At 40.9% G+C, this 26,014-nt stretch overlaps 1 protein-coding gene across 3 annotated transcripts in view; it reads left to right on the top strand.

Annotated features, from left to right (window-relative positions):
- usp38 (ubiquitin specific peptidase 38) overlaps positions 1-26,014 on the top strand; it is a 41,195-nt gene that overhangs the window by 7,776 nt on the left and 7,405 nt on the right. Inside the window, exons 3-10 of one of the 3 annotated variants that reach the window (XM_041186470.1) lie at positions 27-162; positions 4,724-4,853; positions 6,589-6,690; positions 9,400-9,558; positions 11,512-11,705; positions 13,390-13,483; positions 14,041-14,147; positions 21,557-22,925. In XM_041186470.1, coding sequence (XP_041042404.1) covers positions 27-162; positions 4,724-4,853; positions 6,589-6,690; positions 9,400-9,558; positions 11,512-11,705; positions 13,390-13,483; positions 14,041-14,147; positions 21,557-22,925 — 2,291 coding nt within the window. The remainder of the gene's footprint in view (positions 1-26; positions 163-4,723; positions 4,854-6,588; positions 6,691-9,399; positions 9,559-11,511; positions 11,706-13,389; positions 13,484-14,040; positions 14,148-21,556; positions 22,926-26,014) is intronic. The other 2 variants (XM_041186481.1, XM_041186490.1) reach the window with 2 other exon arrangements.

Here is a 26,014-nt window from a genome sequence, read left to right on the forward strand (position 1 = left end):
GAGCCTTGTATTTGTTTGCTTTACAGATTCTATATTTGAACCATCTATTGCCCTAGCAAGTCTTGTACAGCACATCCCATTACAAATGATTACAGTTCTCATTCGAAGCCTGATCACAGATCAAAACGTCAAAGATGCCAGCATGACTTGTGCTCTCTGCAGGTAAGGAAGGGACTTGCATGTATGTAACGCCTGTCACATCCTCCAGATATCCCAAAGCACTTCTGAGCTGCTGAATTGTTTGTTGACTTAGTAGTCACCCTTGTGTGGGCAAATGTGGCCACCTCTTTGAGCAGGTACTGTTTAAAGCCCAAGTAATGATTAAAATTGGAGGGGCAGCACAATTCAAGGGGAAATAAAGTTGAGTCTATTATGAAACGGTGGTTGTTGTAATTGCCCCTGTGCAGAAGTGATGTGGGAGGGGTGGTTATAGAACAAGGAGGCACTACCTCAAAATTAGAGCCAGGCCATTGAGGAGTGAATTCTGGAAGTACCTTCTCCAAACAAAGGATAATGGAAATGAGCCATTGTTTCCTTAAAAAAGACTGGATCAGCTTAAATTTTCAAGGCTGAGACAGGCAGATTTTTAATAGATAAGAGTGTTGAATAATATGAAACAATGGCATGTAGATAGAGTTGAGGTACAGGCCAGCCATGATGCAATTGAATGGCAGAACAGGATGAGGGGGCTGAATTATACTTAGACTTAAAAGACTTTGTATGTCCAGAGACGCCATAAGGCAGTCAAAGCATATGCTTACAAAGGGGTTGAATGGTCCACTCCTTTTCCAATGATGTGAAGCTAACTCTTAGTATAAGATTTGGGTGCAAAATGGGAGAAAATCTGAAGGTCCTCGCTGTAATGCCTTCTCATGGATTGGAACACAGGATATGATGAGCTTGAATTGCTAAAAGGGAAACCTTGAAAGCTACTCTTTGTTGAAATATACTTCATCATATGCTTTCCAAGACCAGCATCCTAATTCTTTCAGGAGAATAGAATTTCTGCTGAGGGTGCAAGAAAATGAGCTTCTTTGCTAGCTTCTTTTTAAAATGTTCAAGTTTTTGAAGGTATCTATATAAATGAACATAACTGACTAGAATTTCTGCTTTGGATGCATTGAGGAAATTGCACCCAAAATGCACTTAAGTTGCACTGGTTAGGTTACCAAGAAAGCTTCCACCAAAATTAATTTGCATAACTACAAACATAAGATCTTCCATGAACTTGCTCAATCAGGCAGTGTACTAGAACTTAATTATTTCTTATTTTTCTTTCCATAAAGAGTATTCCATGATGCATTTAAGAATGGTAACCTGAAGCAGTTTTATTTATGCAGTTCAAAATGGGTTTATCACCTGAGCTAATAATTTTTAACAAGGATGTTCAGTTCTCCATCCATTAGTAACTTAAATTAAGATCAGCAAAAGTGACTTTTAAAAAAACCTCAATATTTAATTGTTTCATTGGTGTGCACTGGTCAGATTCTTAGGAAATTAAATACTTTTTGATTTTTTAAAAAAAAGGCTTTTAAAAAACTCCTATTAATGATTGTGTCTCTAAGAAAACAAGTGCAATTTGAAGAGTCTTCTCTAACTAGAGCCATTGGCGGAATCTCGAGATTTTGACCTGGGGGTGTGACCAGTTATTGGGGCTAGGCTCAGGCGAATTGAATCTCAAACCAATGTAAAGTGACGTGGAAAACATAAGCGTAAGTGACTATGGGCATTACTCACCTACGTTTTAAATATTTCGCTCTTTTACTCTGGTCTGTGATTCCATCGAGATTGTGCTGGAATCTGAGTACAAAACTAGCAGAAATAAATCTCCCAGCTGGTTAAAGCTTTATCATATTCAAGTGGTATGGGCAAGTTGCTTAATTGTAGAGTTAGTAACCTTTCATCTCTGATAGCTGGTTTCACATCCAACTCAAATTGGTGGGCTGAATGTCTCCTTTTTCCTGGCAGTGATGATCCTGCACAATGTGAACTTTGGTACTCTCGACCCAATTTCCAGTGGCTATTGCCCCAAGCACAAACAACAACAGTTAGCATTTAAAACAAAAACAGAATTACCTGGAAAAACTCAGCAGGTCTGGCAGCATCGGCGGAGAAGAAAAGAGTTGACGTTTCGAGTTAGCATTTGTCTGGCGCCTTTACTGAAGGCAAATGTCCCATTGTGTGCACAGAGGTGTCTTCAGACAAGGGATGAAGAGCCAAAGGATAGACCAAAAGCTTGATCAAAGAGGTGCATTTTTTAAAAAGTCTTCAAGGAATAAAGGAAGGTGAAGATGTTTATGGAGGGAATTCCAGAGCGTTGGGCCCAGGCAGCTGAAAGGATAGCTACTGCATGTGGGAGAATAGAAAGAGGGCGCACCAGTGGCTGAATCAGAGGACACAGATTTATGGGGATGCAGCGGTGGAGGGGGTGAGTGCTTATAGGGATGGGAGAAATTCTCAAGATAAGTGATAGAGGCAACCTATAAAAGGATTTAAATACAAGTGTAGGAGTATGGGAAATTTAATTGATGGCATGAAATTTTAAATTGACAGTCACAGACTGTGATTTTTGTCATTGCTATGGCAGGGGTGAAAACCTGATTGGAGAGATTCAAGCGTGGAGCTGAGGGAAAGATGGGCACCTTCACAGGATTGCTGGTGTAGGAAACTGGAAATGCTTTTCAGGGAATGGTGGTGGATGCACATTCTTGGGGCAGAATAAAAGGATCTTTACTTTCCAACTGTTTTAGTCCCCTGCATGTTTGGCACTGATGTAAAAAGAAATCCATTTTATAAGTTTAAAAAAAAAATAGGGTATTTTAATAAATTTAGTTGCCTGCAGCCTAATTACTGGATACCAAATTAACCCTTTAAACTGTTTTAGTTGGATAGAGATATAACCATCAGGCCAAGACACCATCAGACACTGAATTAGCAAATAATGCCAATTATTTGAATAAAGGGTAAAATAGAACAACAGTACACTTATCAATTAACTAAAGAAGCAAAAGAACAAAAGGTTTACTTATCAATAATACATGTTAGACTTCGTGATTTCAAATGGATGGCCAGTCCAGAAGAATCCAAAAATGACCTCAACTCTTCTCCCCAACAGGAATTTTGCTTCTGTCCCTAGACCTAATGCTACCATATCTGTTCTCACGCAGACAGGAATTCTAACTCTGTCCCAAAGAAATTACAGCACCGGATCCCTTTGTTTGGTGTCCGCAAACAAAATGGTTCCTGAAACCCTCTCTTATACCTAATTCTGGCATCACCCCACCTTGGGGTGTCAAGGAGAGTTTATTTTGATAGGGGTCTCCACTGGATAGTGTAGGTCATTTTCTCACAACATGCTGTCACAGAATGTTTAAATCTCAGACTTCGATTCTAACATAGGAATGTTAGTAGAGAAATACAGAAATAAATATAATCCGATTTTCATTAGGTATTTGATTAATTGCTTATTCTTTAATTAGAGTAATTGAGTTGGTACTTCTAATGATCATCTGTTATTGGTTGATTACTACTTTACAATACTAGTGGTTAGTGTACTGAAACGTTGCAGAGCTTGACAACAGGTGTTCAAATCACAAAATGGCTTCTTTTAGATAAGATGTTAGTATAAAATGGTGACTTAACTTTGTTAGCCTATTGCAGAATACATGTGTTTGTAAAAGCCTCTAAAAATGGTCAAGTTCAACTGGTGACTTAAACCCTACTAAAATAAAATCTAGGCTAGTTTACAATCTTCCCACCAATCTTCCCTATGCAACCAATAATCCCTATCTTGATGAACACAAATCATTTTGGTGTGTGCAGTGGGAAGGGTTGGGAACCCTGTTGTCAGCATGGCTGTAGGAGGTACAGACATAAGTGTAAACAGAAGAAAAAAGATGCACAGAGATTGAGGGAGATTTTTATTTTTTGTAATCTGAACCATGTCACTTATGAGTACTGCAGACTGGCATTCTATTAGCTGTGTCAATTTAAAATTTGGTTCCTGGGTTTAGAGGGTTGTCTTATGACGAGAGGCTGAGCAAATCAGGTCTATACTCTCTGGAGTTTATAAGAATGAGAGATGATCTCATTGAGACATACAAGATTCTGAAAGGGCTCAAATAGGGTAGACACTGATTGGTTGTTTTCCCTTGACTGGGGAATCTAAAATATCTGGCACAGTGTCTGGATAAGGGGTCAATCATTTAGGACCGAGATCAGGAGAAATTTCTTTACTCTGAGGTTTGTGAATCTTTGGAATCCTTTACCTCAGGGATTGAGGATGCTCCATTGATGACTATATTTAAGGCTAGGATGGACAGAATTTTGATCTCACAAGGAATCAACGGATATTTTGAGGAACAGGCAAGAAAGTAAAGTGGAGATAGAAGATCAGCTATGATCTTATTGAATGGCAGACCAGACTTGAGGGGCCATACGGTCATCTGCTGTTTTTATTTTTAATATGAAGAAAATGTTAAGAAAATGGTAATGGGCCTTGTAGAAAATTTATAGGCAAGAGAGTAAAAAGTACTATAGGAAGCTTTTGTTTAGGAAAGAAATTCTAGAATATTTATTTGAAACCCATATAATACTGTGTCAAATTGGCACAAGTAAATATTTACATGAATATGCAGCAGAGAAGGGAGCATTTTAAACATCTGTATGCAGAAACCATGGAGAGAGTTTAAATATTTCTGATGCTTTTTTTTGTCTCCTGAAGGATGATTGATTGGCTGTCCTGGCCTTTGGCTCAGCATGTCGAGACATGGGTGATCGCGCTGCTCAAAGGATTGGCTTCAGTCCAGAAGTTCACTATCCTCATAGATGTCACTTTGCTTAAGATCGAACAGGTAAGTAGGGAGATAAACTAAGTGCAACTAATCCCTGAAGAGAACAGGACAGGGAAATTACTGTTGCTGATAGGATTGTGTGAATGCTAATGAAGAGCTGTTAAACATATTTAACATTCCATTTGAATTTGAGTAGGGAGAGAAATTTTGTATGAGCATTTTGTGAAAACCTATACACACCTGCCAATATGGACCCTCAGCTTCTGGAAAAACTGTAGACAGATGTTTATACAGAACAGCATGTTTAATAGTAAATTATATCCCTTACACTTTCACACCTGTGTCACGAATGACTTAACACTCCGATGAAAGTAATAAATCTGAAACTGCCTTGTTGGAATATCAACATTGGAACACTTTTAGCTGTTGAAATTACTTGTTGCATTAATTATATGGAGGAGTAGGACAGCATTAACAGTATCAGCATTTCAGGTAATACAGAAAATCTGAAAAGAAACTTGAAGGAAATTTTCATATGATGCAATATTGTGCTGCGAAGATTTCAGTAAAGCAGAATGTTGAATGCTGCCACGTAGCAGTTGGAAGTATTTTATACTTTTTCCCCCTAATCTATTGATATCAGAGTCCATTTTATCTCATTGAAGACTGTTTCTCCATGCTGCTTAGAGAGTTGAACCGTTTTACAACCTCAGCATCATTTCAAACAATTGTGAACCCTCGCAGCCAGCAAGTATGCATGATAGCAGCAGCAGGAATATGTCAGTTGTAATATATTTGCCCTGAAAGGACACATTATCTAAAATCCTTTTTAACCTTGCATTTGCTTGTTTGCTCCGGGGTCAGAATTTATTGTACTTGTGCTGCTCACTCTGTGCCTACAGCTGCTGATATGCAATAAATTGTCTTGTCTTGGCTGTGTTCCTGAAATACTGCTTTATTTGCAATTCACTGAGTTTGTAACTGTTTGGTAGAAGTCTTGTGTGTTTAAAATGGGGAATTGCATTAACAGTGGCTTAAGGATTTAATTGGGCATAACCAAAATTTATAAGTGCTTTTGCTTTTTTTCCACCACTGCCCCTTAGTTCATCAGGTCAAGGTCAAGGCACTAGACTTTCTCTTGGGATTTCAACAAATGCAATTAAGAGAACTGAGAGTTTTCAGAGATGATTGCCTATATTTGAATTTTTTATTTTTTCCTTTCCAATTATTTTCTTTAATAAATTGTAGAACAGTATCTCCTGAGACAGAGGATGCAGCAAAAGAATTACATCAGTTATGGAATTGAGCTCACCAATTGCAAATTAAATTTAACATTGATAACTTCTTTCGGTTGTGGGGATGGGGGTGTGGAGGTGATAAAACTCCATGTGCACTGGCCAGTCTTTAGTACTGAGACTCAATCTTTGGTTTGTACCGAGGTAGCTGATCTCAGAGGTAGAGGTCCTATACCTGGCCTCGGTGTCCCTGGATCATGATGAAGAAAATTGACCAGGGTCTTTGTCCTTGATTGCTATCAGTGTCATCTTCTAAAAGTGCAAGAGTGAGAGATATTTCTGGCTCAGCTGTGATGTTCCACTTGGTCAAAGAGTTTCAACACTTACTGTGCAAACTTTCACATGAGTAGTGACTACTTGCTGAGGTACTGAAGCATGACTGGCACCCTGTGGATCCAAGCAAAGAGTCGAGGTCTTCAGAAGCGTGTCTGGAGTAAACAAATTAGTGGGAAAATTATTATTTCATGGCTACTTATTGGTGAATATATTTTCTGTGTTAGGTATTTCATCGCCTTTGGTATCCTATTGTGCGGCCTGGTGCTTTAACGGTTCTTTCACACATGCTGCTCAGTTTTCAGCATTCTCCAGAAGCCTTTCATTTAGTAAGTTATTCTGCTTGTACTGTTGAGAAAGGAAATGTTTTGCTGAATAGTTAATATCTTTGCTTTCTAAGTGATTCTATTTTACTTAAGACTTTCAAAAATATTGATAAGATTATTTATGTGAGCAACAACTAAGAAATATAACAAAAAAATTAAACTAGTCAAAATGAAGAACAGTTGCTATATATTAACTGGCTTCATTGTGAACTTTAACTATTCTTATTTTTTTGTGTTTTATTAATGTTTTGGTTGTCAATATCAAAACTAAATGTAAGATTCTGAAACTTAGCACGCCAAATTAAGAGCAGTCAAGAGAAGACACAACAAAAGATTTGTAGAAGGGTTTAGCCCTGTTAAGCAATTGGCCAGACTAAATGTGAATTAAATTTGGCATTGCTAAATGTATTGCAGATGGGTGGAGAGGATACAGCGAGTGGAATTCTAAACAAAGTTTATAGCTTAATTGTCGAGGTAATGCACTGAAGCAATATTTTGTGAAGTGCTGGGATATATAGCAAGAGCAGTAAAATATAGATCTGTAGAGGTTATGTTACAATTCTACAATGAGCTCCTGGACCACATTTTTGATGTGCTAAGTTCTGGCTGCCCGCACTACAAAAGAAAAATGCTGCATTAACTTGGGAGACGTTTGGGATACAGTGACATAAATTAAGGAGTCTGAAGTGACAAATAACAAGATTGACTCCCAATATAAAAGAGGTGAGCATTCAGGAAAGATTGGAGACTGTCAAGTTCTGCAGTGTAGAAGAAAAGTGGTTAAGGGGAAACTTCATTGAATTACATGAAATATTAAATAGTGCAGAAACAGCAAAACTAGAATTTTACCTCAGGGTAATCAGGAGTGTAGGACTAAAAGACATAAATTGAAATTACTGAAAAGTAAGTTTAAAACTGTTTTTAAGGAGGGCTTTATTCAGTGATGTAGAAACATAGAAAATAGGAGCAGGAGTAGGCCATTCGGCCCTTCGAGCCTGCTCCGCCATTCATTATGATCACGGCTGATCATCCAACTCAATGTATATTTGGAATGATCTGCCATGCCAAATCATAGAAACAAAGACATTGGAGAGGCGCCAAAATAGGATTGAATGCTGCAATTGAAGTGATAGGATATTTAATAGATGAGCATGAATGGGCCGAATGGCCTTTTCTCATTCTTGAATTTTTGTTTAACTGTTGCTGTTTTTCACTGTTCTCTTCAAAAAGCACTGTAGAAAATTATGCAATTAAAAACAGATTATAGAAAAACAGCAGCTCCATCAGTATTTGTAAAAATAAAAAAATCAGGTTAACATTTTGGTTTTAATCCTTTCACAAAACTACAGGATGATTTAAATTTGAACTTTTTAAAACTGTTTCCTTTTTTCTGTAAATATTCTCATTTTATATAATCATATACCTGAATTCTTACTTTAGAACGTCTAAGACTTGTTACAGTTGCCAGTTTTTTGAGTACAGTGACTTTTTTTAGGTAAACACAGCAACTTTTCTGCACCAGTATTACACAGACAGTGAGCTAAATAGATATGAATGAGTTATTCCACATTTACAGTCAATGAATTACTTAATATTTACCATCCATCCTCTATTAATGAAATTACATTATGACAAATTCTAAAGAAAAATATCAGTTCCACTCTGAATTGAATGCAGCTGAATATTCTTAGAGTGGAATGGCGTTCCATTGCAAGACTATTGGTTCATCCAGATAAAAAAAAAAATGTCTGTGGGTTAACTATTAGAAACAAGAAATTTTACATTGATACATTTATGACTTCGTCATTATGGTAGGTTCTTTCTTTGCTGCTGCAAACATCTAGGAATCAAGCTAAATATCTTGCTCCACATCATTTCCTCCCTATGTTTAAAATTAGTTTTATTCCAGGTGATGTCAGGCCTGCTTGACAGCAGCAGAGTATGAACATAGGTAAAGGCAATGGGGCCTGAAGTGACCTGGAGCAGTGAAGACCAGGAGCTGAGAGAAGGGGTAGGCCAAGAAAAGCAGTGGGACAATAGGGATCAATACATGATAACCTTGCAACTGAGTTTACATGACTAGTCATTCAGGGTTATGACAAGCCACCTGAGAAAACAAATGGACAAACAGGATCACACAACAGGAATGCTTACTTGGAGATTTTGAACAGCAGTAGAAAAGTCACAGTAACTCCTGGAAATGGTAATCCTGCCTACGTTTCAGCCAATTGTTTGGGAGTTGCAATTTCCAGTCTGCAAATAACAATAATATTGAGAATTGGAACTGAAGGTCGGTATCAGAAGGCCTTCAGACAAGGTAGCATCAGAATCCAGGGTATACAGAAACCTTACGAGGAACGTGGTCCTGATGGGGAGCAGGACAAGGCATTGTTGGAGCCAAGTTTATGGGATTTGATTTTTATTTGTTTTTTAAAATTTTATAAATATATAGTGCAGTGGGTGAACAGCAATCGTGACAATTCTATCTCTGACGGTATAACAGATTTAAATTGGGAGGAAGGGGCTTTGTGTAACATGATTGGTGGATAACAAAAGTAGCAAATAACAAACTTAGGTAATTAGAAACGAAATAGTGGACTCGAGTCACAATGTGACAACAGTAGATTGCCAGGATAAAGAAGGGAAATGTTACTTCACACACATGCAAACATACAACACTTTATGTAACTCCATGAACTGATCTTTCCACAGATTGTTCCCCACATTATAAAGCTAGTTCAGTTCCTGAAAGATGAAGATTCGCCTACCAGTAAAATCTTCCTCATGCAGTTGACTGAGTTGATGCATTGTATGATGTATCAGTATTCTGGGTTTCCTGATCTCTATGAACCTATTCTTGAGGCCATTAAGGTAAGAGCCTGAGACATAATTACAGGAAACATCTGAAGCTGGATTTTACGATTTTAAGGTGCTGCAGTCCACTTTTCTCTCAACCCCAGGCGCAGTCCACCCCCCGGCCAAAAAAAGGCTAAAGGTCCGTAGGGAGCCTGCCCACGATCCCAACGACTGCCCCTCAGCAATTTAACACTGGGAGCAATGTTAATAGCTTTAAGGCATGACTTCTGTCTCTATCTCAGGAGAAAGTCCTCCATTCAAATCATATAGTACCTCACTGTATAGCAGCAAGAAACATTCGCACCACCCAAGTGCCAGGCAGTGACCACCATCAAAAGAAAGAATTTGACCATATCCTCTTGACATTCAATGGCATTACCATATCTGAATCCCTCACTTTCAATATCCTGGGGGTTACCATTGACCAGAAACTGAACTGGACTAGCTGTAGAAATACTGAGGCTACAAGAACAGGTCAGATACTGGGAATTCTGTGGAAAGCCTGTCCACCATCTACAAGGCACAAGTCAGGAGTGTGATGGAATACCCTCCACTTGGCTGGATGAGTGCAGCTCCACCAACACTCAAGAAACTTGACACCATCCAGAACAAAACAGCCTGCTTGATTGGCACCCTATCCACCACCATAAACATTCCCTCCCTCCACCATAAACATTCACTCCCTCTGCCACTGACGCACAGTGGCATCATATACAAGATGCACTGCAGCAACTCACCAAGGTTCCTTTGACTGCACCTTCCAAACCCATGACCTCTATCACCTAGAAAGACAAGCACAGCAAATGCATAGGAACACTGCCACCTGCAAGTTCCCCTCAAAGCCACGCATAATCCTGACTTGGAACTATATTACCGTTCCTTGACTATCACTGGATCAAAATCGTGGTACTCCCTTCTTAACAGCACCTGGGTGTACCTACACCATGAGGACTACAGCGGTTCAAGAAAGTGGCTCACTGCTAGCTTCTTAAGGACAACTTAGGATGGATAATAAATGCTGGCCCAGCCAGCGATGCCCCCCATCTCGTGACAGATTTTTAAAAAAAAACATAGAATCAACCTTGATTATAGTACTGATACCTAACAATCATTAGGTTATGATGATAACCTAATCGTCACTGACACAATAATCATTCCTCAGCTAGCTGTTCAGAAAAATCAGGTATGCCATACTGTACTTCTAATTATAAATAAATTTAACTTAAAAGACAATTGTAGCATTATCATTTATGTATTTTTATAGTGGGGGGGAAAAAATACTCTGTCACTCTCTAAGTTTCTTCTTTAATCAGTACTTTTGATCTCCTACAAAGTGAGTATCACTGACACTCTTATGACCTTGCCATCACTTTCCAAACATCCACTTGGCTTAACTTTTGTTTACTCATTTTCATCCATATATTCCTATTGCCATTGTTGTTGCTGTATATACTTGTGTAAAAGTCGAGTTTCTGAGACCAAGTGTTTAGCAAAAGTAAGGGGTTGACTAATACACAAGTAATATTTTTGAGAGGGTTTAAATCCACCTCCTATCATCTCGTTATCTGTTTATGATGGTAGATCAGCTGGTTGTAGAGGTGCCACGTCAGTGTCTGTTCTCGCCAACCCCACCCCCAAAACAAGCTCAAAACGAGCCAAAAAGTATTTTTACTATTCTGTGCAGTCATGAGGAGCTGACCAGCTGCCATTGAATGAGAAGGTTTGCACCAAGGCGAGTTTGACTTCAGTGGTGAGTGGGTGGTAAGTTGGAGTTTAGGTTTTTGGCCAAAGATCAGGGGTCAATGTTTACATGAGGTCGACTATTACTCAATTATATACGGTATTGTTGTATTTATCTGTTACTCAGAGATCGACATTTTTGCATAACCTGTGTTTTTGTTGCCATACAGTGGATTATGAGACTATATATAAATTGACAGATAACTAAACATAAATTGGTGTTTGTAGGACTTGCCAAAGCCTTCTGAAGAGAAGATGAAGATGACTCTTAATCAAAGTGCTTGGACATCGCACTCAAATTCTTTGGCATCTTGTTTGTCAAGGCTTTCAGGAAAATCTGAAACTGGAAAAACTGGGTTAATAAACCTGGGCAATACCTGCTATATGAACAGTGTCATTCAAGCATTATTTATGGCTACAGAGTAAGTGGTGGAATTTGCTTCAGTATTGTAGCAAAATTAAGGCTTTAATATTCAACTGTACTAAGTTTGACCCAATTGTAACTTGTTAACATAATGTGGACTCAATAAGGAGATTCAGGACCCAGTTATATTGTTATTTTTGCACAATGCAAAAATATTTTGGATGAGTATTCATAGCAAAATGACATAATTACGGAAGAGTCAGTTGAACCCTGCTTGTTGGAGACTATTCTCATGATACATTGATTCCTATTGGATGCAGCGTTAGCACGTTTTAAAAATACTCAGGAGGACTATTGTGCTTCCTAGATATTTTAGAAAGTTTTCTATTTTTTTAAGCGATAGAGGAAAGCAGATGCTCCCACCTTGCAGTTTTCTAACTATAAAAATCAGATGTATATGTAGATCTGGAGTATTGTGTGCAGTTTTGGTCTTCCTACCTAAGAAAGGATATACTTGCCAGAGAGCGAGTGCAGCAAAGGCTCACTAGGCTAATACCAGGGATGGCAGGACTGTCATATATGAGGATAGATTTGTTCGACTGGGCCTGTATTCACCAAAGTTTAGAAGAATGAGAGGGGATCTGATTGAAACGTTTAAAAATTCTAACAGGGCTAGACAGACTGGATGCAGGGAGGATGTTTCCCCTGGTTGGGGAGTCTAGAAACAGGGGCCACAGTCTCAGCATACGGGGCAGGCCATTTAGGACTGAGGTGAGGAAAAATATCTTCACTTAGAGGGTGGTCAACCTGTGGAATTCTCTACCACAGAAGGCTGTGGAGTATATTCAAGAAATAAATTGATAAATATTTGGATATTAGGGGCATCAAGGGGTATGAGAGAAAGCGGGAATATGCCGTTGAGATAGAGGATCAGCCATGATCATATTGAATGATGGAGCAGGCTTGAAGGGCCGAATGGCCTAATCCTGCTCCTAGTTTCTATGTTTCTATCTCCTTCATTGCTGAACTCAACCTGAGTTTACGGGACGGTAGCACCATGGTAGTGTTACTTGACTAGTAGTAATCACTGGACTAGTAGTAATCCAGAGGCCCAGATGAATGCTTCAGAGTCATGAGTTCAAACTGGGGGGAATTTAAATTCAATTACTAAATCTGGAATAAAATGCTGCTCTCATTGATAATCATAAAACTACTGGATTGTCGTAAAAGCCCATCTAGTTCACTAAGGTCCTTCAGGGTAGGGAATCTGCCATCCTTACCTAGTGTGGCTTATGTGTGACTCCAGACCCACAGCAATGTGGTTTACTCCTAAATGCCCTTTGATACCTAGCAAGCCACCCAGTTGTATGCAGCAAAACCACCACCTGTTTAAGGGCAATTAAGGATGGGCAATAACCACTGGCTTTGCCAGCAACACACACATCCCAAGATTGGATTTTTATTTAAAATGACGTGCAGTTGCTGATAGAACTCTGAGTTGTCCACCATGAATCCCAGTTCTGACGACACTGGTTTGAGACTGATAACTGTAGTATAACTGCAAGCATATGGTATTGTTGAATGTTAGGTAGAACTAGTGAACTTTTCCTTCATTTCTCTAAGAGAAACTTTAATAATTCTAAAAATATTAAATAGCCACGGTTTATTAAATATTACTTTTTTGTGGGGGGCATATTGCAGGAATTAGTTTTATTTCTTAAATGTTCTCAAAATTCCTTCAGTTTCAGAAGATCTGTTTTATCACTGAACCTAAATGGAGCTCGTTCTTTGATGAGAAAACTGCAACTTCTCTTTGCTTTTTTGGCTCACACACAGGTACCCTTTTTTAAAAAAAAAATTACCCTTTAAGTACATTTTGCAATTCAGTGTGATGGGTAAGCATTAGGTGCTTTTATCTAATGATTGCTCATTAAAAAACCTTTGTGGTATGAGTTCTTCACTTTTGGCTTGGGAAATGAATTTTACAATTTTTGTGACAAGAGCAAGATTTTTGCCACTAATACTGAACTTGGAGATGTGCAGGAGAGGGAAAAGTGACTGTTTTAAACTCTAGTGGAAATTGTCACATGTTAAATTAAGAGCTGGAAGTTATTGTATTTGATGCTCATCTTTGGAACTTTTGCACAGAAAAATTTAAAGATTGACATTTGCAGAAAAGAGTACTTGACATTTTAGGAATGTTAAGAAAATTGACATTTTCAAATTCATTCTGGTTGAGTTTCTTAAAAAGTATTTGCAAATTTACTTGCAGTCTGTCTCTCTAAAAAGAACAGAAATCTAACAAAGATAGCAATATTTGTAGATGTTCAGTTTTCTAATTATTTCAGTTGATATAAAGTAATACAATGCAGTTTCCACCACTTTGCCAACAGAGAGCAGCATATGCTCCACAGAGCTTCTTTGAAGAATCAAGACCACCATGGTTCACCCCTGGGTCCCAGCAAGACTGTTCTGAATACCTCAGGTTTCTTTTGGATAGGTAAGCAACGTCCTTGTCTTGTAGACATTGTTCTGAAATAAACATTGTAAACTAGGTCATTTCAGTACTACTTATGTGACAAGCATGTTACTTGAAGGGAATGCTGCGCTCCTTGTCCGTGGAGAGAGTTCAGTGCGGTGTCAAACAGGGTAACAAGTCTTCCACTATCCTAATGCATCATAAATGTTCACTTTTTCAGTGCAACCTGGAGGTGATGGTGTTCCTATGAGCTTGCTGCCTTGTCCTTAATGGTAAATGTCATGGGGTTGGGAGATACTGTTTCATTAAAATGACTTGCTACAGTTCATCACATAGGCAGTGCACCAGTGGCGGAGATGGTACATATTGTCTGTTGGCAGAGCATCAAACAGACTGCTCTATCCTGGATAGTGAAAAGCTTCCTGAGTGTTGTTGCGATTGAATACATTAAGGTGAAAGATCAGTATTCTATCATGCCACCTTGACTTGAGCCTTGTAATTGATGGGAAGGCAATGGCATGACAGGAGGTTAACCATTGTCAGAGGGTAGCCAGCCACTGCCCTACTTTTGTAGTCACTGCTGATGTAGTTTGATATATCTTCTAGTCACTGGTGACTGCCTTCCACCCCTGGACACTGAAGGTAGGGATGGTGTTCAACGATCTTGGTGCCATTGAAGGTTAGGTTGGTGCTTTTTCCTTTGGGAAATGGTCATTGCTTGAAAAGTATTTTATTTAATATTCCTTCATGGGATTGGGGATCACTGGAATTGCCAGCATCTGTTGCCCATTCCTAATTGCCCTTAAAGGTGGTGGTTAGCCACTTTCTTGAAGTTCTGTTGTCCATGTGTTGTAGGATATACCCACAGTGCTGTTAGGAAGGGAGTTCCAGGATTTTGACTCAGTGAATTATGGAATGATGATATAGTTCCAAGTCAGGATGGTGTGTGACTTGGAGGGGAACTTGCAGGTGGTGGTTTTCCCCTGCATCGGATGCCCTTGTCCTTCTAGGTGGTAGAGGTTGCGGGTTTAGAAGATGCTGTTGAAGGAGCCTTGGCAAGTTGCTGCAGTGTATCTAGTACACAGTGCTGCCACTGTGCATCAGTGGTGGAGGGAGTGAATATTTAAGGTGGTGGATAGGGTGCCAATCGAGCAGGCTGCTTTGTCCTGGATGGTGTTGAGCTTCCTGAGTGTTGCTGCACTCAGCCAAGTAAGTGAAGAGTATTCCATCACACTTCTGACTTGGGGAGTCAGGAGGTGAGTTACTCACCACAGAATTCCCAGCCTCTGGCATGCTCTTGTAGGCAGAGTATTTATATAGCTGCTTCAGTTCAGTTTCTGATCAGTGTTGAAAATGGGGGATTCAGTGATAATAATGTTTGAATGTCAAGGAGAGATGACTATATTCTTTCTTATTTGAGGTGGTCATTGCCTTGCACTTGTGCATGTGGCATGAATGTTACTTGCCACTTTTCAGTCAATACCTGAATGTTGTCCAGGTCTTTCTGCATAAGGACACAGACAGGTTCAGTATCGGATGAGTGGTGAATGATACTGAACCTTATTCAATCATCAACAAACATCCCCACTTCTGACCTTAGGATGGAGGGAAGGTCGTTGAGGAAGCAGCTGAAGATGGTTGGGCCTAGGACACTGCCCTGAGGAACTCCTGCTGTGATGCCCAGGGACTACGATGAGTGGCCTCCAACAACCACAACCATCTCCCTTTGTCTGGACAATGTCAAATTTTGCTGTTGGCTGACATGGGCTGCTTCATTATTGGAGGGAATGTGAATGCTGAACACTGTGAAATCATTGGTGAATAGCTCTAGTCTTGACCTTATGATGGAGGAAATGAAGCAGTTGATGGTGGATGTACCTGGCTGCTATTGTGTCTGTCTGTCAAGAATTAACCTCTGTACATAACACTGATAAATTTCACAATTCCTTTAAAGAAAAGAAGTAACTTTATGACTTACTCGAATAGTTCAGGTATTTCAATTTGATTTCCTTAAACAGGTTTTTTTTTAGCAGTTTAGTTAGGAAAAATAGGACTAGCATTTAAATAGCACATTTCACAATCTGATGGCATCCCAAACTGTTCCGCCACCCATGAACTACTTTTAAAGTGTAATCACTGTTATAATGTGTCAGCTAAATGGCAATCACAAACACTACTGAGATAAATGACCAGATAATCTTTATCTGGCGGTGTTGGTTGAGGGTTAAATGTTGACCACGACATCATGAGATCCTGCTCTTGTTTAGATGGTGCCATGCGATCTTTTATGTCCACCCGAGAAGGCAGGCATGAGATCTCACATCTCATCCAAAAGACAACACCTTCTGAGATTGCAAAAGGCCTTCAGTCCATTCAGCCTGAGGTCCTGCAATGGGGCTTAAGTCCATTGCCTTCTGGCTCGGGTTACGGCCATTGACCCTTTTATCCTGCTTGAGTGATTTTAGTAAATAATTAAGTTAGCAGGTTAGTTGTATCGTCTGAGAGAAGTCGTGAATAATTGGCAAAGAGTGGAACTAGGATTCCTGTCTGGATTCTTATGCTGCTTGCCAGATGGAACCATGTCAGAAAGGGAGATAATAGCTGGGTGAATTGCCACAGCCTGCAAAAGTTTCTACTTCCTGACGGAACTGCACTGCTCATTTTCAACCGGGACTTCTGATCCCAACTGAAGCAGAAATGGGTCACCTCAGCCTCTCCGGCCTAAGTCCAGTGAGCACAGGAGAGCTGAAAGAAGGAGAGAGCATGCCCCCTTTTTATGGCACGTGCTGTTGTATTCAGGTAAGTTTTTAAAGGTCTCAAGTCTTTTAATGAATGAGCCTGGGTTACTGAGTGGATGAATGAATGGGCACTTGGGCCAAATGGATAATCGGGGGTGGGGAAGGTTAGTCGAGTCGATGTGGGTGGGCAGTTGGGTCGGGAGTTTAGTATGGTCAGGGTGTAATTGGTCAGTGGTGGGGGTGGGGATAGTTGGGTTGGATCAAGTGCGTGGCAGGGAGTCAACAATATAAACTGGTGCAATTTTAAAGCAGTTGCAGGAATAGAAAAAATAGGGAGTTTATGCATAAAATCTTTGAAGGTAGCAAGACAAGTTGATAAAGCTGTTCTAAAAATATACAGGATCTCTGCCTTTATTAAAAGAGGTCTTGAGCTGGTTTAGCAGGAAGGTTGATGGTGAATTGTCAGTGTTCGTGGTCATTATTGATTACAACATCAGCAAGTCCAGAATGTGCAGATTAGGGTGGAAATCATGAAGTTGCAGTCTGTCACTAAAGGCTCCAGCACTATCCCCACACATTAGGAGCTGCAAATCATTGCAATCAACAAGAATTTCAATTTCCTCACTTTGCTGTTAGAACCCCATAAAATATTCCCTTTCATTCAATCAGGTCTAGCTGGTTTTTTAACGGCAGTGTGATTAATAAAGTATGACGAACAACAGAAATAATATTTATTTAGTTGTGACGTATTGTTAAATGGTGAATTTTTTTCAGCTAATTAAATTTTTTTTTCAAAATGTTTTAGCTGTTACCTTCCTCCTATGTGTATGTCCCAATCTTTAATTTTCTCTGTATAAAAATATTTGAAAGTGATTTTATTTTTGTTTTTGCTTCCTGTTTGTGTGTCTGTGAAAAATCCTTTAATGTGAGTGGCTGCTTGGACAGCCGGATGACATCACTCCAGCCCCAACTTGTGAATGCCCAGTAAAGAACATTGCAATTAGTTGCTATACCAGTGCACAGTGATAGAAATGAAATTCACCAGAGAAATCACTGGATCAACAAGGCTTACTTTTGAGGTCAACAACAAATGCTCTTCCTTCCCCACTGACTGCAAACTCTGGGCCCTTGAGTACAAAAGCAAGGAAATTATGCTAAACTGTTATAAATCACTGATTAGGGACTTGACAAGGTAGAAGCTGAGAGGATGTTGCACCTTGTGGGGAATCTAGAACTAGGTGGGGTGCATGTTCGAGAAATTGCTTCTGTGTCATTTATCTTTGGAATTCTCTTTCCCAGAGAGCAGTGGAGGCTAGGCCACTGAATATATTCAGGGCTGTGTTGGACAGATTTTTAATCTACAACGAAGTTGCGTGTTATGGGGTCAGGCAGGAAAGTGGAGTTCAGGCCACAACAGATCAACCATGAAATTATTGAATGGCAGAGCAGGCTCGAAGAGTTGAAAGGCCTACTCCTGCTCCTATTTCTTATGTTTTTATTAGGTCTAAGCTGAAGTATTCTGGGCATTTTACTTTAGGAAAGATGTCAAGGCCTTGGAGATAGTGCAAAGGAGATTGATACCAGGGATGAGGAACTATAGTGAAGAGGAGAGACTAGAAAAGCCAGGTTTGTTATCAGATCAGAGCAGGTGAAGAGGAGATTTATTTGAGGTTTTCAAAATTATGAGCGGTTTTGATGGCGTAAATAAGGAGAAACATTTTCCACTGTCAGGAGAGTTGATAACCAAAAGACACCGATTTAAGATAACTGACAAAAGAACCAGATGCGGGAAGTGGAGAATTTGTTTTATGTAGTGAGTTGGTACAGTCTGCAGTGCACTGCTGGAAAGGTTGGTGGAAGCAGATTCAACAATATCTTTCAAAGGAGAATTGGATATATACCAGAAAAGGAACAAAAAAAAATGTAGGGCTAGGAAGAAAGAACAAGGGAGAGGGATTAATTGTACACTTTTTAAAAAAGAACTGGCACCGATTCAGTGGACCAAATAACGACCTCTGTGCTGTAACATTCTATATGTTCATAATACCTACAGGCAGAAACTCAAGTTTTCCATGCAGCTGAACTGTATGTACCTTGCAACCCTTTTTCGTTAAGTCTAAGGAAAAGAAAGTATAGTGATTTCCCCCCCCACCAAATACACCTAATTTCATAGACTAATATAACAGTCAGAATGTTGCTTTAGTTTTAAACCTTACCTACGTGGAGCTGCTCCAGTAAGAACTTTCTACCTTCTAGACTTTTCCAATGAAGGCGGTATTTGGGAATGTGTCCATGCAAACAATGTGATATGCTATCATTATTGAATTCCAACTATTGAAATGGGAGAAAGAAAGGAGAGCAGTCACCTAGAATAGCTATAACAAGATGAGATGGACAGAAGAACATGATGTTCATTTTATTTTACATTTTTTGGCTTTTGTTACCTCTGGATTTGACTCTTCCGATGCTCTTCTGGTTGATCTATCACATGACAAACTTGTACTGGTCCAAAGCTCTACTGCCATATCTTAACTCGCTCACTAATCTTGCTCGGCCATCAGTCCATGTGCTTGTAGACTTGTACAGTTTACCGGTCCAACAATGTTTCAATTTTAAAATCCTCATCCTTGTTTTCAAAATCCACCATTTCCTCACACCACACACTCGTCCTTCCCCTCCCTCGTCTATGTAACACTCTCCAACACTACAAGCTTTTGAGACTGTTGCACTCCTCCAATTCTGGCCTCTTGTACATCCCTGATTCTAATCGCTCCATCATTGATGGCTGTGGTTTCAGTTGCCTTACAACTAAGCTGTGGAATAGCCTTCCTAAACTTCTCTGCCTCACTACCTAAACTCCTCTGAGATACTCCTTCAAAACCTATCTGTTTGACCAGGCTTTTGGTCCTGATATTTCATTCTATGACTTAGCATCAAATTTGATATTAATGATATGTTTTTACATTTCTCTTGTTAAGCGTCTTTAAGGATCTTTTACTATGTTCAGTTTTGCTTTTAATTGTAAGTTGTTTTCAAGTTGGCTTTTATAGGAGGCAAGGAGTCTCTTGGTAAAGACCAATGGATACACATTTTTTATTTACTTAAAGGCTGAGTGACTGAATTAGGCATGTACTCTTATTAGGCTGGCCTTCTGTGTTCACTTCATGGAGCAGTTCATCTACACGCCACCATGAAATCTATTTGTCTTTTTACCAACAATTTTGGGGGGAAATGGGAAATCTAGGATTAACCATCCTGACGTTCCCATAAAATGGGAATGTTAGGGTTTTGGGGCATTGAAAGTTTCACGCACAATTTTTTTTGTAAATTGAAAAATTGCGATAATATTCATCAAATGTTCAAGAAAAATATTTACATGGTGGGCCTTTTGCCCAGGGTGGAATTATCCCATGGGTCCTGCAGTTGCTGTTTATAGAAAATATATCCTGTGTAAAGTTGGGGGTAGATAGGTACAAAAGACTGACTAATCACAAAGTAGGCCAATTTTTCAAGGCTTCAACTTATCCAAAACACGGTAGTCCGGTTTCTCTCCCTCATAACGTCACCTGCTATCTGTCTTCTCTAAGCTTCAGCCTCTAGTCTTTAAAATTCTTATCCTTGTTTTTAAATCTGTCCGTTGTCTTGCCCTTCCAAACTTCAGTGACCTCTCTCTCTCTATCACCCCATATGCACCCTCTGGATTTCTCCTTGTTCATTCTTACTCGTGAAGCACTCTACCTACTTCTCTTCACCTTGCCACTTCCTTCTCTGCTTTCAGAATACATTCTGCCCCTTTGTGTCTATACAAGGGAGGACTTGAGATTCAGGTAAGCACTGATCTTCTTGGGACCCACATTAGTACTCTACGGGCCTCATTTGCAGCAATGTCTTGCTGGGTCAACATCCATGGCTTAAAAACAATGATCTGGAGAGATCTGGCTAATGCTGATTTTAGGAACATGTGACACTCCAAATAAAATCAGAACATCATATGCTATTCTGTACTCTTAAATAGCCGCTGTTTAAAGCAAATAAACTTTGGACACTGAAGAGCAGTATTTATTTTTCCCGTTGAAGAATGGAAGGTTATTGAATAGACCTATTAACATGCTGCAACCTGGATCAGAGGGAAGAGCCTTTAGATAGTATATGGAAATAAAAACAGTAAATTTTGCTCTAATAATAAAGTTAAAGAAAAATTATTTGACCAATTTGTAATTATAATTCTGCCCGCTTCAGGAAGGTTAAGACTTTTTTTATTTTTACACACACGACAAAATGGCCCAGTTGATTCCGATAATTATGGAGAATAGCAGATGTGAAGTTAGTTTTTGGTCACTGTTCCCCTTTGACCTTTCTTTCAGGGTCCTCACGTAATGGTTTTATTCTTGCCTTTACCCCTTTCTAGCACAATTTGATTCAGGCCTTCCAGCTGGGTACTGGGAGGAATATGTTAATCTAAAATATGGCTGGAAAAGCTGGCAGCAATGACATTGTGGGAGAAACATGTGCAGCTTAAAAATAAAGTAGTGCACTTGCAATGAGTCTGTGTGTATATAAACTTTGGATCATAACTACAGTAGATTTATAGATAAATCCAAATCATGTTTCATAGAAAATTATCTTTTGTGTTTTAAATTTCACTGTTGTGCCCAGTAAATCTCCCTTTGTTTCTTATTCTTCTCCCTCCAGGTTACACGAAGAAGAAAAAACTTGTAGAATTCTTCATGAGAATTCCCCACAAAGCAGTAGCAGTTCAGCATATGACTGCAGCTCTCTAGAGCATCCCGAGGAAACATCACCTCTCTCTCAAGCAAATCTGCCAGGAATTGATGATGGGAAAACACTAATAGAGAAGATGTTTGGAGGCAAACTGCAAACCACAATACGCTGTCTAAACTGTAAGAGCACCTCTCAGAAACAGGAGGCTTTCACCGATCTCTCTCTAGCCTTTCCACCATGCCTTGAAGATGTTGTAGAAGCTGGACCCACACAGTTGCTTGCCCCAGCAGACTATGAAAGCACAATGCCTCATTGTCGTACTGCAGTAGTCTCTGATGCTCCTCACAGTGAGCCTCCTTTAATTCACGGCATTCAGGTGGAAGAAATTGGACATGGATCAGAGGTGGTGGATGATATGCTTCAAAAGTTTCCACTGCAACCCATTGCTTCTGTAGATTCCTGTAGTCTGTCAGTGCCATCTGATAAACTGGTCTCAGTTCACAGCAATAAATCCATTGAGCAGAATGACAAAACTAAATCTGTCCCTCATCTAATAAGTTATTTTTTGGCCCCTGAAATTCTCAATGGAGAGAACAAGTACTACTGTGAAAAATGTGCCTCGTTGCAAAATGCACAGAAGGTTATGCAGGTAGTTGATGAACCTGAATACCTCATTCTCACTCTCCTGAGATTTTCATATGATTCAAAGAGTCACATAAGGCGGAAAATTCTGGATGATGTGGCACTTCCTCTTGTTTTACAGTTACCTGTTGAAAAAACATCTTCAAAATCACCAGCGCTCAGCCAATCCCTGCTGTCTGACTCACCTGAAAACCTGCCTAAAAAATTGAAATCCTCTGGTTCAGTAGACTCAAGTGATTCACAGCCAGTATCTTACCTCCTCTCATCTATTGTGGTGCATTCTGGAATGTCATCTGAGAGTGGGCACTATTACTGCTATGCCAGAAACACAAATTCAGGATCTGTAGGCCAATTATGCTATAAGACTAACCTTGCAGGTCTGTCCTCTCAGGGTTGTGCAACAGATAGTGATGATTCTAACACTTCAGTTATTTGGCATGATCCAAACTGCAAAGAGACATCAAAGGAGTGGTTTCTGTTCAATGACAGCAGAGTGACTTTCACATCCTTTCAATCTGTTCAGAACATCACCAGCAGGTTTCCTAAGGACACAGCATATGTCTTGTTTTACAGGAAGCAAGGTGCTAATTGTGGAGTCTACCCAGGTGCAATAAACGGACTGTGGGTAAATGGAGAGCCACCACTGCAGAAGGAACTCATGGATGCAATCACTAAAGACAACAAACTTTACCTACAGGTATTTTTTTTTCTTTGGTGAATTTTTCGGGGTGTGGGATTTCAGCTGTGGGAAAGGAATATCAAATTTTATGCACCCAATGTTGGCAGCAAGCAGAACGAGATGCTGCACAAACTTTCCTCTACTCTGATAATTTTCATTAGAAGAGCACTTTCCCTTCCCTTCATCCCTTCCTCTGGTGGACCAGTACACTAATCACAGTTTTGTGAGTAATAAGCAAGAGGCAAACCAAAAGCACTTTTGTGCTGTGGGCCTGCGGCTGTTGGGAGGTGGGTTTTAACAACCCAAATTTATTCACGCACAACCCCGACAACTGGCAGAGCAAAGTTCTCATCCCATAGATCAGAGCTGCGTTAGAGCCCAGCTTCAGAAAAATCTGTAAATTTCAAAGTTCTACCTTGAGCCCATGAAGTACAGTGGAATTCTATTATACAATTGTTAGCTGCTCCCCCTCCTCCAAGCCCTTCCCCAGTAACCCAGTAGGTTTGCTTAGTGAGTACTGGAGCAAACAGATGAGGAAGGTTAGAAGCTTGAACTCTGGCCTGTGTTGATCTCACCTATAGGGCGGAATTTTATGGCTGACATGCGGGTGGCAGAGCCCGCACATTAACGCTTAAAATCACATGCGAGCGTCCCGACGTCAGCGCGCGGCATCGCGATATTTAGGTGGGCGGGCGCTGTGAAGCACAGCGCACACCCACCGTTAATTTAAGGCCTTGTTAAGGCCCTTAACTCAGCAATTGAAGACGATTTTGAGGAGCCCGTGCGATCTTCGCCTCAGCACATGGGCCCATTGGGCAGGCAGGTAACCGATTTTTTAACAAACCTCATCCACGGGCGGGATATGTGGGCTCAGAGGGGTTTGTGTTTTTTCTGATGTACTTATCGCTGAAAGTGTTTTAAACTTGCCTGTGCGATTGTTAGCAATTCAGATCGATTTCCAATAGCTTTCTCTGTACTTTGAAGCTTCAGCTCAGCACTCAGCAGACAGCAATCTTTATCGGGCCTGCAGTTTTCTGGAGGCCTCCATTTAGCCTGGGTATGCATTCTGACATCTCCACTGGAGGCAGCTCCTCTGAGGAGGAAGGGAGGGATAGAATAAAGAAGAGGCCAGGATTGGACAATCAGCCTCCATGGGAGTCACCTTTGGGAGGTCAGGCACAGGCACAAGGGGCGCAGGGACAAGAGGTTGTCCAAGGTGGAAGGGGCCGCAGAAGACGCCACTATCCTGCTGCCAGGGTACACAGGCGGTGAAGCAGCTACCTCAATATGACTGAGGTGCAGTGCCGAAGGAGGCTCCGACTCTCAAGGGAGAGTCAACTATATCTGTCAGATGATTGGCCCTGAGATCTCCCCTAACTGTGTGGGTGGACACTCCTTGCCAGCGGCTCTGTAGGTCACAGTTGCCCTCCACTTCTCTGCAAGTGGCTCCTTCCAGGGCTCAGTGGGTGATCTTTGCGGTGTCTCCCAATCAGCTGTCCACACTTGTGTCAAGCAGGTTACAGATGCTCTGTTCAGATGGGCATTGACCTTCATCCATTTCCACTGTGACCAGGCAAGTCAGATACATCGAGCCAGAGGCTTTGCGGCCATTGCTGGCTTCACCCGTGTCCAGGGTGCAATAGACTGCACACATGTGGTCATCAAGGTGCCAGCAGATGAGCCCAGTGCCTTCGTCAACAGGAAGGGCTTCCACTCCATGAACGTGCAGATAGTGTGTGATCACAGGATGCAGATCCTGTAAGTTTGTGCAAGGTACCCAGGCAGCTCCCACGACGCCATATCCTTAGACACTCCCAGGTGCCGGTGCTCTTCAGTGCTCCGACTCGGTTGGCTGGCGGGTGTTAAGGGCTATCCCCTCAGGAGGTGGCTCATGACCCCTCTCTGCCATCCAAGAACAGGAGCTGAGGAGCACTACAATAGGAGCCAGGGCACCACAAGGGCTGTGGTGGAGAGAGCCATCGGTCTTCTCAAGATGCACTTCCGTTGCCTGGACCGCTCAGGAGGTGCACTCCAGTACCCCCAGATCATGTCTCTGTGATTGTGCAGAGCGCAGCATGCTACCACTATCTTGCACTGGAAAGGGGGGGTGCAGTTGACGATGAAGACCTTGACGCACTGGATGAGGCTGCACATGAATCCAGCAGTGCCTCAGAGGATGAGGAAGCACAGGGCAATGATGATGGGCAGCACACCGACCCGCTACTACACCAAAGAGGCAGGGACACCCGGGACACTTTTTAATCCAATGAACCTTCAGCTATCTCCGCACACATGGATCAGCAGGACCAGCATTGCCTGGCGCTTCCACCTCATCAGCTGCCACTAAGGGCTTAGTAAAGTGCATCAGTTAGCGTTCAGTCAGTAACACCTTTCATCCCTTTCCCGGCCAGCCTCATAAGTTGCTCACCTTTCAAGAGCCTAAGGAGACGAACATTGGTGGGGTGGTAAATAGTCAAGATGAGGCCCAAACATTAAACGTGCATACAGACAGGCTGGTCAAGTGGCCTAAGGAATGCCACATGGAATGTTATGTGGATAAGAGTTCGGTTAAGCACTTGGGCAAGACAAGCAAGGTTTGGGAATACATAAGTAATGGTAGGACCGTGGGAAGTCACGACGATTACAGGGACCTTGCTGGGTAGACCCGTTAAGGTAGCAGAACAGGAACCTAAGGCATTTAACAAGTTCGAAGCCAGACTTGCCTTTATTAGCCGATGAATAGAATGTAGGAAAAGGGAGGTCATGTTGCAAATGCAGAAAATGCTGTCGGGGCCACGTCTACACTTCTGTGTTCAGTTGTGACCTGCGCTTCATGGGAGGGATGGCATTGGAGTGGGAAGAGTGCAGAGGTTCCTGACCAGGATACGTGCTGGCCTGGAGAGTTGGAGTGATGAGGAAACGTTGCATACAATTGCGACATTTGTCGTGGAGCACAGGAAATTGTCAGGTCACATTATTGACCTTCATACCATTATGAGGGGCATAGAACAGGTGGACAGAAGGCAACATTTCCCCTTGGTGCAGGGATGACTAATGTGGTTGCATTTATTTAAGTTGAGTGCCATGAGGTTGACAGATGAGGTGCT

This window comes from Carcharodon carcharias, chromosome 1 (genome assembly GCF_017639515.1).
Source record: "Carcharodon carcharias isolate sCarCar2 chromosome 1, sCarCar2.pri, whole genome shotgun sequence".
Taxonomy (NCBI): domain Eukaryota; kingdom Metazoa; phylum Chordata; class Chondrichthyes; order Lamniformes; family Lamnidae; genus Carcharodon; species Carcharodon carcharias.